We start from the raw sequence: 13,849 nt of genomic DNA on the forward strand, positions 1-13,849 counted from the left end.
AGGAAGTAGGAGAAAAAAAGAGAAGGAGCAAGAGGAAGAAGGGAAAAGAAAAGCAGGAAGGAAAAGAAGAGAGGAACAAAGGAGGGACATAAAGAGAAGAGAGTAGTAAGGAGAAAGGAAAAGACAAGGAAGAAGAGGAAAGAAAGGAAAAGAAAAATTCCATTTTAAATCCTGTCTTCTACCCACTCTTAATTCCAGGATTTACCCTCTTTTTAACTATTTCCTATTTATCCTAACTATAGCTTACTCTGTATTTATTTATATGCTGTCTTTCCCATTCTATATGCTGTCTTTCCCATTCAATTGTAAGCTCCTAATTGTAAGAAAGAATTATCCTTTGCCTCTTTTTGTAACCCCAGAGCTTAGCAGAGTGCTTGGCACATAGTAGGCACTTAATGTGCCTGGCTGGCTATTTGAAGGAGCAGGAGAATGAGCAGAGAAGAGACTAAGAAGGAGGGAGGAAAGAATAGAGGGGAAGGGAAGAGTGTCGAGAAAGGAGACAGAGGAGGAAAAAGGAAGGGTAAAGAAATATGAGAACATAGAGAGATATGAAGAAAGGAAGAGAAAGAGGGAAGAAATGGAGAAGAGGGATAAGGAGGAAAGGAGGAAGAAGAGAGAGAAAGAGGCAGAAGAAGAGGGAGGGAAAGGGGAAAGGAGGAGGGAGAAAATAGGTAGGCAGAAGAGAGGAAGGAGAGCGAGGACAGGAAAACAGAATTCACTAGGGAGGAGAAAAGGGAACAAGGTGGAGGCTGAGAGGGCCAAGAGCAGGAAGGGCTGTCTCGGGGGCGGGGCTGTACCGGGAGAGGGAGGAGTCTGGGCCCAGCGTGGGCCGTACCGGGGCTAGTCCTCCAAGCTCGCATTACCAGCAGGGGTCTCGGCTCCGCCGTCGCTCCTCAGCGGCAACTCTAGCCCGCTCTCTCTCCGCTCTCCTCGCTGCTCTGCGCCGGCACTGGGGTGGAAGGGGAAGGGGCTGTCAGACCAGACCAGGGCTGCGGTGGAAGGGCTCCCCGCCCCTTCACGCACAGAGGTAACCCGCCCCTGCCGGACGCCCCGGTGCAGGCTGGCTAGGCCCAGCCGGAGCCCGAGCTGCCTCTTCCCTGCGGACCAGTCCGGCATGTGCGTGGGCACTTGTGCACGTGGGTGTAGGGGCCGCAGGGGGAGTGTAAGGGGACGGAGGTAACCCCAAAAGAGGAGGGGGGGACGCTCTGTGCTTCGGAAACCCGAGCGCAGGTTGCCATTTGCATTGACCTTGGGGAAAAGGCACGGGGCTCGATGGCCGGGCTCGCGGAGCCGAGGGGGGGAGGGGACCCGGAGGATCCCCGGAGGGCAAGGGGGATGAAGCGCTCCCGTCCCCTGCGGCCGCTTTTTACAGCCTCGTGGCTCAGAGCAAGTCCCTTTTCTCCCAGCCTCAGTTTCCTACTCCGTAAAAGGGGAATTAACTATAGCACCTATCTCCCGCGCAGGTTTCGTGCCTTAAACGTTCTTGCCAACTTTAAAATACAAATGCAAAAATGCAAACTCTGACGGCCCTGGAAACTTGGTGAGAGGAAGACCTGTGTTCTAATGCAAGCCTCCTCCTTTCGTGTTTTGTGACCCCCAGGCAAATCACCTAACCTGAATCCTCAGTTTGCCCACGTGCAAAATGGGGATAATGCTAGCACCCACCTTCCAGGATTTTTGTGAGGATTCTATCAGAATAGATGTAAATCCCCTTCAAAACCTTCACTGTGCTGTATAAGCGTTAGAATTATTTTCTGAGAAGCCCAATTTTTTATAACGTCAAGGATTTCTCCACCATTATGGATGTGGAGCTGAGTGAATAGATCCCCACGATTCCTTGAACTCTTTGAGAAGGAGTTCTTGGGATCCGTAGTGTCCTGTGGATAGATTTTTAAAGGATTCTGAAATTGTAGGAAGAAAAAATATATATCTTTCTTTTCACTAACTTCTAACCGAAATTTAGTGTTTTTTTCGTAATGAACGTATGCAACAAACTAGTATTAGTAGTACCTGTGATATGGTCACCAATACAAATCAGATAGTTTCATAACAGATATGGTTTTTATAATCATAACAAAACAGTATTTTCATAACCATTATAATTGGTGGTATCTTAAAATATTATTTACATTCATCACTACTTTGAAACTATTGTAATTATTAGATTTGCTGTTATATCCTATATGATTGAAGCTTTCATGTCTAAAGACTGGATTTCAATAGTTTGTTTCCTTTGTAATTTGCACATTAAAAACATTATGCACTTCCTGGCTGACCTTGGGCAAGTCACGTAAGCCCAATTGTCTCAGCCAAAAAAAAAAAAAAAAAAAAAGGCAAAAAGTCCCCAAAAACTTTATGCAGCGAAGGCTTCACCAACTGCCTAAAGGATCCATGACACGAAATGAATTTAAGAACTTGTACCAATGAAAATCTTTTGGGATTACTTAGGTGTCTGTTGCTAGCCTTCTTCCTTTCTTCCGTAACATCCCTCCTCCTCCCCCAGTGTGGGTACAAGACTTTGTTGGGTTTGGTCTTGACTTTTAAAAAGTTTAGAACACTGGGAAATATAATATACTATATTTAAGTGAAATTTGGGATGGGACCAATTATGAGAGCTCTGAGACAGATTCTCCTGGGAGTCTCCAGTAGGGGGACTGTCTCTGGAGTCCAAGGATCTGGATTCAAATCCCATATATGATAGTTGCTATCTGTGTTTTCTTGGGTCTTTTATTCCTGTGTAAAATTAGGGAGTAAGAGGCGGTGGTTCTGAGTTGTTTTTCTGCATTAGTTTTATGATATTGTAATCTTTAAACTAGAGTGATTTGGGAAGAGTTGGATAGGATTTGGGTTTGCAAAAAGGAATAATTTGTTACATGGGATTAAATAAATGATATAAGGACCAAAGCTTGAGTTTTTGTGGAAGGAGGTGTGGCACTTTCACCTTCCCAAATGTCAGCATCTTAAGGGCTTCACCTGTTCATGCCTAGAATTATCTACTGTAGGTGGAGTTTCTCTAAGTTTAAGCTATTCACTCCAACTCCTGACCTGCAGATCAACTCATTGGTTTTTATGTTTGTTTTTAAGATGAGACTAAGCTGGAGAGGACAAATGATTTCCTCAAGATTACACTTTTCTATCCCCAGCATTTTACATAGAGTTGTCACTTCAATATTTATTGGCTGAGTTAAATTGAACTCCAAATCTATTAAGTCCCAGCCTCAATGTAGCATCTCCGATTTCCTTCAGGACAGCCTTTCTCTGCAGTGGGAATAGCTCTGAATTTGGGATCAGGGGTTCTGGATTTTAATCATGGCTCTGCTGCTTACTACCTGAGTGACTTTTTGATACTTAGTTTACCCATCTGTAAAATGAAAGGTTTAATCTCTAAGATCTCTTCCAGTTTTAAATCTCTGGTCCTGTGTTCCATACTCAGGGGCTTAGAGTCTTTTCACCAGAAAACAAAAAATAATTTGTTGAAGTGAATTAACAAAAATGTTAAAAAAAACCCAGGGTATTAATCATTCCCCACTTGGTAAGAATCCCACAAATGCATCTAGTTGATTCCCAGCAACATGCTGTAAGTTTGACATGTTAAGGGCCTTAGCTAGACAAAATAGATATGGCTAGTCACTTATCTTCTATCTGCCTCATTTTCCTCATCTGTAAAATGGGAATAATAATAGTGTTTTCTACCCAAAGTTGTTGTGAGGATTGAGTGTGAAAATATTTGTAAAGTGCTTTGTAAACCTTGAAGTTCTATATTAATACTAGGCTCTTATTAAGTTTATTATTATTTTTGGCAGTGGAAGCATTTATGCCTTCTATTAGAAGACCATAATAGGGAAGAGACCTCTGAGCCCATTTAATCCACCCCCTTCATTTTACAGATGAGGAAGCAGATCCAGGGAGGTTAAGTCATCTGCTCTAAGTCACAGAGGTAAGCATCAGAGATAGTATATGACTCCAAAGTCACTGGCCTTTCCCCTCATCCAAGGTAAGCAATATTTCCTGTCTCCTGAATTGCAGATAATTCTTCCTTTAGCTGATAAAATACTTCAGGATCTTAGGAAAAGTATATTCTTTCACCAAAAAGAAAGTTCAGTAACCAAGTCTTGATTTCTTGGTGATTTGGGGAGGGAAAGGAAGTAGATTTTGGAAGTGCTAAAAAGCCTGTTGTAATAAATGGAGAGCTAGTCTATGTTGGAAATTCTTGGGTTCAAGTCTTACCACTGACATATCAGCTCTATGCTGGGTAAATCACCTAAACTGAGTGTCTCACTTATTTAACCTGCCCTAATCACCTAATCTCTGAATTTCTCAGGCAAGTCTTTTAAGACTACAAGTTGTAAAGTGACTGTGGCCTGTAGCTGGGTTAGCTATATGACAGTGTGGCTTTCATTGCTTGATAAATTGTTTACATCAGAGGAAGTATATTTTTGGGAGTGTTTTAAATTAGAGCTGTTCTGGAAAAGCAGCACCTAATTTGAGCCTGCTTTATTTCTTATATGAGACATAGATGTAGACTGGGAGGACCCTGAAAGCACTAGAAGGGGAAGTTATGTTTAGTGTTCTTCTGTCCCATCATGCCCATAAAAAACGAGGCCAAAAATGGTAGCAAATGGAGACTCGTGACATGTCACAGTAACTCTTAACTAAATAGTTTGGTGTGAGATTTGTGGATGGGTTGTTAATCACTTTATGTTGTATGGTGAGATGAAAAGGGGGAAAGATAGTAAACTATGAGAGTCATTATTAAAGAATATCAATTGTAAAGTATAATCTTAGCAAAAGAGCACTTTTTCAGACTCAAATACCAATTATTGGCTATTTAAAAGGTGTTTGAGTTTTATGCTTGTGAAATTAGTTTCTAAAACCAGTTTTGCACACATTGGGTTCTTTGATATACTTTGGTGGTGTATGAAAATTTTATATCATTGGCATTGCCCTCCTTTAGCCATTTATCTTTTTGTTTCTTGATTTTTTTTAAATTTTTATTTTTTTGCTATGGCTTAGAGAAGGGATCATGCTTCTGGTGATCTATTCAGAGCCCAAAGTCCTTTCTATTCATTCTTATTACCCATTTTCTATTGTAGGACAAGATAAAAATGCTAAGGAAAGAGGAGGAGGAGGAGGAAGTGAAATTCAGAGCTATTTGGCTAGATTAGTTAATTTGGTTTGGGATGAGAAAGGAGGTTGAAGTGAGAGAAAGTTGAGAATTGCCTTTGGATTTCAAATCTTTGGTGTCATATTTCAGCATAATCAATAACACTAGTTATATAAAAATTTTCCTAAAAATTTTCTCTTACACACACAATTTTCCAACTTTTTAAAAGAATTATTAGGACCAATAATTGTGCTTATTGGCATGATTGGCCACTATTCCCACAGCTAATTCTTTTCCTGAAGTCTATTGTGAATAAATGACTTAATTATGTTGAGTGTGGGGAGCATGCCCACTCATTTGAATCATATTCTCTAGCTGTAGGAAAGAATTAAATTCAATTTAAGAAAAGGAGATGGGAGGTCTATATTATGAATTTTTTATGTTTTGCAACTTCAGTAGTGCCACATTTGGAAAAATGTATCTGATTTAATGTCTGTTTCAGGTGATGTGTGCTATGACTAGTCTCAGATTGCCTATCCGTGCTTTAAGAAAACCAAATGCCTGGATTGGACTCTGGGGGACACCTCTCACTCATAAACCCTGTACCTCTTGGAGTCAGTACATAAATTCTTCTAGTTATCGGTTAAACACATCAAATTATAGAACACTGTTCTTCCACGGCATTTCCTCTGTGAAACTCCCAGGGCTTTTAATATCTCCAGAGTGCATTTCACTCTTTTCCATAAGACTCAAAAGCAACACAGGATCTAAAAAGACCAGTAAAAAGACTTTGCAGAAAACCGACGATGATGACGATGATGATACTGATGAAGACTGGGGAGAGAGGAGTGAACAGGAAGATGAACTTGATGATGACCCCAACGTAGTAAAAGACTATAAGGATCTGGAGAAAGTTGTTCCCTCTTTTCGGTATGATGTCATCTTAAAAACAGGTCTGGATCTTGCAAGAAAGTAAGTTTGGAAAATGTGTGATGGTACTAACCATTAGTTACTTTTTAATATTAGTGGATATAATTTAGCTTTACAAACATTCAAATGTCTGCCTTAGATGATTAACAGCAAAGAGTAATAGAATAGAATTTCAGAATTGGAAAGTGCCCAGGAGGCCATCTTATCCAGTAATCATTTTACAAGTAGAGAAAATAAGGTTTAGAAACAGCCTCATAGTTAGATTTTTGGGAAACTTAGAACAGAACTTAGGTCTTCCACCTCTTAGAGCAAAGCTCTTTCCACTTTGCCGTATTGGTAAGGGTGAAAAAAAAAAGTTAATTTTGGCCTCTAGCTACTTTTGGATCCATGGGGAAAGGTAGGCCATAGGATGGTTAAACTCACACAAATTGATTTTTAAACTATTTTTAGAGAGTCATTAATGTTTTTCTGTAACCTCTTGCTCAGCTAACTATAAAAAAGTGAAGAGTCTCTTTAGGCTGATAACTTTAAAACTCTGTATTCTCCATAATTGAGTTTATTGGGTGTCACTTTTCTCTGTCACCTTATTACCTTGTTTATTCAAGTGTGCAATTTGCCAGACATCCTGTGTGTATATAGAGAATTGTTTAGTTTTTCAGTCCTTCATGCATCTTCTGCTCGTATCTGGACACAGTATTTACTGGAGCTTCTAGCAATCAGTGCCAGTGACTCCCATTAGCACATAGTGACCTGATTCTCTTCTGGCCAGTCAGAATGATCCCTGTTTTCTCTATTCTAAAATCTGATGGCCTTACTAAAATGGGTTTTCTCTCTCTGTCACAGGAATATGTGCTACTTAGTTTACATAAATCAAATCATAGAGAACAAGAAAAACAACAACAAATAGGGGAGGGGAGAGAACCCTTGTTTATTGCTTAACAATCTTTTTTTTTTTTTTTTTTAAGCCAAGGTGAAAATGAGCTAATATTTTGTGTCTTCTTTTAATTCAGTTGCTTACATAAATTTCAGTAGGATGAGATAAACATGGGAAATGCCTCTTTAACAGCTGTTTAATTGCAGTACAGCTGTGGGATTTGTAGATGGCACTCACTGTACATACTGCTTCTGATTTCCTCTTAGAGCAAAAAAAAAAAATGATGAAAAAGAATACAATAATTCTTTTAGGAGGACCCCACCAATTTGGGCTACTCTTAGTTGATGAAGCTGATAATCAAAGGCACATTAACTTTGCAGACAAGTTCCCCACTAGAGCCCATAGAGGTTCCAGCCCTAGACAGTAACCTCAATATGTGTCCAGATTGGGCTCCTTAGAGTACTGGTTGGCAACAGAAGGGCAGTGTGACATCTGTGCATCAATTCACTGATTTGGAAATGGTCTTTGGTATTTTAGAAACACATGGAATTAACCCTTGATGCCCCAATCACGTTCAATGTGGACTATCAGTTTGGTCTTCCAGTCATTTTGTTCACTATTGTAATGTTCCTCTCAAGTTGCTGGTAGAATGTATTCTCTAACAGGTCTATTAACTATTGTAAATAAAATATTACTCTAGAATATCATTCTCTCATTTTTCCCCATAAAGTAAAATAGAAGATGCATTCTACAAAGGTGACCTCAGACTGAATGGAGAGAAATTATGGAAAAAAAGCAGAACGGTGAGTTGTTTAAATTTCAATTAACATTGAAATACATTTGTCAGAGAGAATGCCAACTCTGAACTGATACCACTCCTTTTATTCCCCTGATTGTACATGAGTACTATTTTATTTTAGCTATTCCAGGCCAGAACCAGTGACCCTTAGAAAGCTTTGCTGGGTATGAAAGACAAAGATCATATTAAACAGTTTACCATTCAGCAGTCTCAGCTGTCATTTTGATGGTTCATCTCTTTTTTTTTTTTATTCTACTGGAAATCAAAATCAGAAACCAGGGCAATCCATTAACTAAACCCCTGATCCACTGACTGATCCATTTTGCTTTTTTCACAGTAACACATCCCAAATAGCAGTGTAGTTGGTCTTTATTTGAAGGTTTCTTTAGCTTCATATCAAAGAGCCAGTTTTCTGTTCAGTAGTCAGTTAAATAAGTACTACTAGCTCAGTGCTAGGTCCTGTAGAAAACAGAACATGAGCACAACAAAGCCTTTGCTCTCAATGAACTTGCAGTCATTAGAACAATACAAGGCGGTACCAAAATTGGATTTGACAAAAGGTGGTACTGATAAGCAGGGCTGTGGGAGTTTTGAGAATTTAGAGGAAAAAGGGTTGAAGTCATTAAGGATTCAGGAGGATGTCAGAATTGAGATAGCTCTTGAAAGAATAGGAGCTATGGTTTGGATGGGGGATTCTTAACCTGGAATTTGAAAATTTTTTGTTTTCACAAATTTAAGTAACTATTCTTGAAACTAACTGCTAAAGGAGTTCATAATACACAAAAAAAGGATTCTAATTTCAGACAGAGAGTGGAAAGAAAATAGATGAAGGTGTAGGTACTTAAAGGACAGTAAAAAGGCTTTGGACTTTTAAAAAATAATATTGGAATAAAAACTTTTAAAAAATTAAACATGTTTAATAGATATTTTAAAGTCATGGTGTTTTTCCTATGGTGTGAAACATATAACTAATGCTTTCAGTGCCCTAAAGGAACTACTTTGCATAAGCTATAAGCATGTGAATTTCAGAGGGCACCTGTTACTGTAGAAGCTTCCTTTGAAAGCCAGAATCATTTTTTCAGGTAAGAATTTAGTAGGGATTCCAGGAATTCTGGGAAAAACAGCTAAAAAGTATTTTTTATTTTACATCATAATTCCCTTTTTATTTCAGAATGATTCATGACGAATTGGCTTCTGAGAGCATTGTCTTGATAATTCTGGGCATCCATGAGTATGACCCTTGTTTGGAGACTATCATATAGTATAGGAGGAAAACTTGTTCATTTCTTCCCTTTTCCTCTTAGTTTCATAGCTCCTGCTTTCAGTCAAATGAATTCTTCTTTGGCCATATTTTGACAATGGGGGAGCTCATGTCAGTCTGTTATTTCTGATATGAATTGCAAAATTTTTAGCAAATTGGTCATTCATGCAGAAATTGGGCTGAGCATTTTGTAGCTTTGCTTTTTTCCCTTGAAATTAGTCCAGTGACTTCCTCAGTTGTAATAACTATCGTATTATTCTGTACACAATGTTCCCAGAATTTAAAAAAAAAAAAAAGAAAGATTGCATCCAGCCTGGCCATCGCTTCACTCCCAACACCATCTCTTTTTTCTCCTTGCTATGATGTATTGTTAACTACTGCCTAATTGCTTCTTCACCAGCCCATCTTCTGTTTTATGTTGTCTCACTGCTTTCCAGATTTCTCTTGGGGGTCAGTGGAGGATGAGGGCAGGATTAACATTCTGCTGCCTGAGAGGCTGGCCTGCCTTGTTACTAGGAAGTCTGGTAGTCATAGTAACAGTGTAACTAAGTGGAGATTTGAAATTTAGATGATTAGAACCACTGATCTAAGCCTACTCTGCTTTGTAAAGATATCAGACCTGGTTTTCCTCCATGGACCCTAGATACTCAGGGAGAACAGGGAACAGAAAATAATCATCTGAGTGCCCCAGAAGGTTGCCCCTGCCTAGCCATCGTTCCTGGCCAATCCCTTGTTCAGCATTGCAGCTCTGCTCCAGTGTAGCAGAGCCAGCAAAAAAACTTTTCTATGTGCTGAAAATGAAGTGCTTTTCAAATGTTGATCTATGGAGCTTGTAACTTGTACAGAATATAGGATAACTTTATATAGTAGTGCTCTGCCAAACTCTATCTGCCCTTATGTCCTCTAGACTTCTTAGATAAGCAGTTATTATTATGTGAACTTAAAATGAGATCAGAAAAGCATCAAAAACATTGTCCTTTCTTCCTCTGAATGAAACTGAGGAAGAATTGTGAACAGGTTTTATAATTCCTTAAAACTGATCCAGCTCACTTATTTGGGCTCCTGTTCTATGGAGGGCCTAAGTCTCCCCACTAGGGGATAAGTATCCTGGAGAACATTTTTTGCTTCTTTTCAGTATGGGGATGACTAAATTGATAGGTTTACAAATCTGCTGTTTCGTGCATCATGCATGCATTGGCTACCAGATGTGAATACAACTGTACCAAGTTGTTCTGATTTGCCAGTTTTTCATTTCAAACAAAGAGTCTTTGATGCTCGCATTGGAGGGATGGCATTTGGGCAAGGTGGTCCATGGGTGAATCTCAATGTGGCACTTTTTAGTCTGTCAGAGCTGGAAGTCAGGTCAGTCTACTAGCATTTATTAAGTGTTTACTGTATGCTACACACTGTGCTAAGAAAACTGGGGTTATAAAGGCAAAAAACAGTTCTTGCTATCAAGGAACTTTCACAGTCTAATGAAAGCCAATATGCAGACAACTGTATATGTATATATACATATCCACACACTCCCATTTTGTATGTATATGTATTATGTATATATACATGCACATATGCATTATTTATACCTCTAAGAGTGTGTGTGTGTGTGTGTGTGTGGAGATAGTTTCAGAGACAGAGTAATAAGATTAAAGAGAACTGAAAAAGCCTTCTTGCAGAAGGTGGGACCTTAGAAGTCAATGAGTTCACTCTCATTTTACAGATGAGAAAACTAAAGCCCATATGTGTTAAGTGATCCACACAATCATATAGCTAATAAATATCTAAGGTAAGCCTCTGAACTCAAGTTTTTCTGTTCTAGAGGATATTAAGAGCTAATACACAGGAAAGTAAAAATAAGATAATTGAACAATATTTCTTATTTTTGACCTGTAGGACAGAGTGAGTTAACTATGTAAGTATCTGTGCATTCTAGTCATTTTATATAGGAAGAAACTAAGGTCCAGTGACTAAACATGACAGTAAGTAGACGAGCCAGGATTTGAACCCAGGCCTTCTAATTCTAAACCCAGAATTCTTTCTCACACTGCCATCTCTGGGGTTTGTTTCTACAGTTACTTTGAGGTAAAATGTTTGGCTCCTTTCTTACTAAGGCTAGCTGGGGAAATGTTGTTTCTTTCCATTTCTCCAAGAAAATAATCTCTGATAGGATGACTGTGGGTTTTTACAACAACCAAACCAACAAAAAATGTTGAACCCTAACTTTGCTTTGCAAGGTATGTGGTCACAGTGGTACAGCGATAGCTTGCAAAGAGCTCCTGTGCTCTTTCCTAGTGCAAATTTGTACTTGAGTCTATACCTCCTAGGTGAGCCCTTTGGAACATGCCAGCAGAATGGATGGTATAATCCCCAAAGACTTGTCAAAAAGCTCAACAAGCAGCAAGCTATTTGAGCTTGACCTTCCTTCTACAGTGAATCATAAGATCATCCATTTAGAGCTGTGAGGGACATGTGTAGTCATGTGTAGTCCAGCCTTTTTTATGGCTGAGGAAAATGTGATGCAGAAGTTAGATCAGTGGCAAGCAAAAGACTAGTGCCAAGCAGCCTCAGAAGAGAAATGAGGCTTTCTGTATATACTCCAAGTCCTGTCTTGCATTCTAGGAAGGTGATCTGCTCTGTTGTCAATATCAGCTGAATTTCTAGCTAGTAAAAAACAAATCAAACTCAAATGGAGTGTTTTATAAGCCAGTGTCTATTTTCCAAAATATCACAGTAGTCACTTTTAAATTTTCAGGTGAAAGTGGGTGATACACTGGATCTTATCATTGGAGAGGATAAAGATTCAGAAACAGAGACAGCAATGCGAATTGTCCTGAGAAAAGTGTCAGAAGAGAAAACTCAGTCTGAAAAGTACCGAGTGCTTTTACGCCGGTGGAAAAAAATCATATTGCCCAAGAAGAGTGTTTCTAAGTAGCCAGATTGAATCCAAGAACTCAAGTGGTCTTCATCTAGTGGGAAAATGGGACAAAGGGGGTCTTTCTGAAAAAAGGACGTTTTTATAAAAAATAAAGTCTCATTAGTTCTGAAATCTGCTAGACCATTTTGTGAAAATGGGGATAAGCATATGTCCATACATTCCTAGTGCTAGGCTTCAGCAAGTTTCTCTTGTTGACTTGGTTTGCACTTGGTTTGACTTTTTTCCTGGGCGTGGGAATGAATAATTTGGTTTCCAGGTCATTTCACCCAGCATAAGATGTGCTATGAATGAATTAAGTCCAGAGAGCTTTTTCTAATGATTTGCCTGTTTTCCTAACTTAACTACCTCATGACTGTGTTGTAAAATAAAACTGGCCTTATTGTTTCTTAATGTTTTTATTTCAGTTTTATACCTATCATTATACCTATTTAAATGCCTCTCTGAGACTGAGCTTCCTCTAGCAAAGTCAAGCACTAGGCAAGACTATTCTACAACTATATGACTTGGGAAGAAGCATTGGTAGAGATGGTTCTGTCTCACATTACCCACATCCATAATAGCCTCTCTTCTTTTAACTCTTATCTCCATATCTTTGGGTAGCAAGCTCAGGATGTGACTAAACAGAGTAAGGTTTGTACATAATCCCAAAGAAAATGGGTTAGAGGTCCCCTGGAAGATGACAAGCAGAATGTCAGCAAGACTCAATTTTTGAACTTCTAGAGTTGGGAAGTTCCAAATGAAAGGACTTCCTAGTTATGAAAAAGACTTGTTAAGTTTAATTCTAAGGATATGGTACTTAGCCCTGTGACCCTGAAGTCTTCTACCAATCCTTGTTTATTTTAAAACAGGTCACAGAAAGGAGATTATAGAAAATTGGTTTTTATTAAAAGGTTAAATAAACTCTCAGGAGCTCATAATAACTGTCCTCTGCAGTATTGCCAAAGGAATCTTTTCATCTTATTTTATGGCTGGTCAATTTAGATTTTAACCAAGTTATTATAAATTATTTATGAAATAATTGTGAATTTTTATCCATTCTCAAATTTTCTCACCTCCCCAAAACTTTCTCTCCCATAAGAAGAAAGATTGAAAGGCATGGATGGTGGAAGGCAACCTGTTAAAATGGAAAGAATATGGCTTCTCCTTACTTTGCCATGAAGTCGGTATGTACTTAGTGAAGTCATCTACTTTAACTAGAACAGTTAGGTGGTACAGCAGATTAAAAAAAAAAAAAGATTGGGAATAAGGAAGCTTTGAGTTCAAATTCTGCTTCAGACAGTTTTTTGACTTATAAATCAGAATGTCTCATCCTCAGTTTCCTAGTCCATGCAAATAGGGAAATGGATTTGATGGCTCTAAGGTCTCTATGTCTACAATCCCATGTTGTTGAAATGTTCTAGTCACTCTCAGCTCTTTTGTGACCCCATTTGGGATTTTTTTGGCAAAGATACTGAAGCAGTTTGCCATTTCTTTCTCCAGCCCATTTTATAGCTGAGGAACAGAGGAAAAGACTTGCTTCAAGTTACACAGTGTCTGAGGCCCGATTTCAACTCATGAAAATGTGTCTTCCTGATTCCAAGCCCAGTGTTCGATCTAGCTGCTGCTGTGATCCCATGTACTTCTCCATAATTCAAATTTGTTTTCTTTTCATCTGTTTGGGAATGCAGTTGTCATTTGATTGGTAGAGGAAATTCTCTTACAATTTAGGTCGCAGGCTTTTTTGGTAGCTCATCTTTTTAAAAGCTGTGTAGGGCACTACGATTCAAGTTTGGAATAAGCAGTTTGAGTGATTTGCCCATGGTGACATAGCCAGCATGTCACAAGCAGGACTTGAACCTGGATTCTGCTGATTTTGAAGCCAGCTCTCAAACTACTGTACTATTAAATGAGAATAATACTGCTCCATTTCAGGTTAATGTGAAGATCAGAAGAGAGATGAAAATGCT

General features: G+C 38.9%; 1 protein-coding gene across 4 annotated transcripts; it reads left to right on the forward strand.

The window, feature by feature from the left end:
- The first annotated feature begins 928 nt into the window (after positions 1-928).
- Positions 929-12,293, forward strand: MTRES1 (mitochondrial transcription rescue factor 1). 4 transcript variants are annotated; one of them, XM_051997476.1, is made up of 5 exons: positions 929-1,027; positions 3,888-3,937; positions 5,607-6,076; positions 7,639-7,711; positions 11,721-12,293. In XM_051997476.1, exons 3-5 carry the CDS (start codon positions 5,610-5,612, stop codon positions 11,898-11,900), a joined length of 720 nt encoding a protein of 239 aa, XP_051853436.1. In that variant the 5' UTR covers positions 929-1,027; positions 3,888-3,937; positions 5,607-5,609; the 3' UTR covers positions 11,901-12,293. The 4 variants fall into 4 exon arrangements, with proteins under 4 accessions (XP_051853436.1, XP_051853437.1, XP_051853435.1 ...); XM_051997477.1 differs by having other exon boundaries at positions 1,019-1,116; positions 3,888-3,994; XM_051997475.1 differs by having other exon boundaries at positions 1,019-1,116.
- The last annotated feature ends 1,556 nt before the right edge of the window (positions 12,294-13,849 follow it).

This window comes from Antechinus flavipes, chromosome 4 (assembly GCF_016432865.1).
Source record: "Antechinus flavipes isolate AdamAnt ecotype Samford, QLD, Australia chromosome 4, AdamAnt_v2, whole genome shotgun sequence".
NCBI lineage: Eukaryota > Metazoa > Chordata > Mammalia > Dasyuromorphia > Dasyuridae > Antechinus > Antechinus flavipes.

Bases quoted from the DNA above. Each gene is read 5' to 3' on its own strand.
- MTRES1 (XM_051997476.1), top strand. From the start codon at position 5,610: ATGTGTGCTATGACTAGTCTCAGATTGCCTATCCGTGCTTTAAGAAAA. The intron at 6,077-7,638 runs GTAAGTTTGGAA...TTCCCCATAAAG, and splicing joins GGTCTGGATCTTGCAAGAAA to TAAAATAGAAGATGCATTCT. The intron at 7,712-11,720 runs GTGAGTTGTTTA...TTAAATTTTCAG, and splicing joins TATGGAAAAAAAGCAGAACG to GTGAAAGTGGGTGATACACT.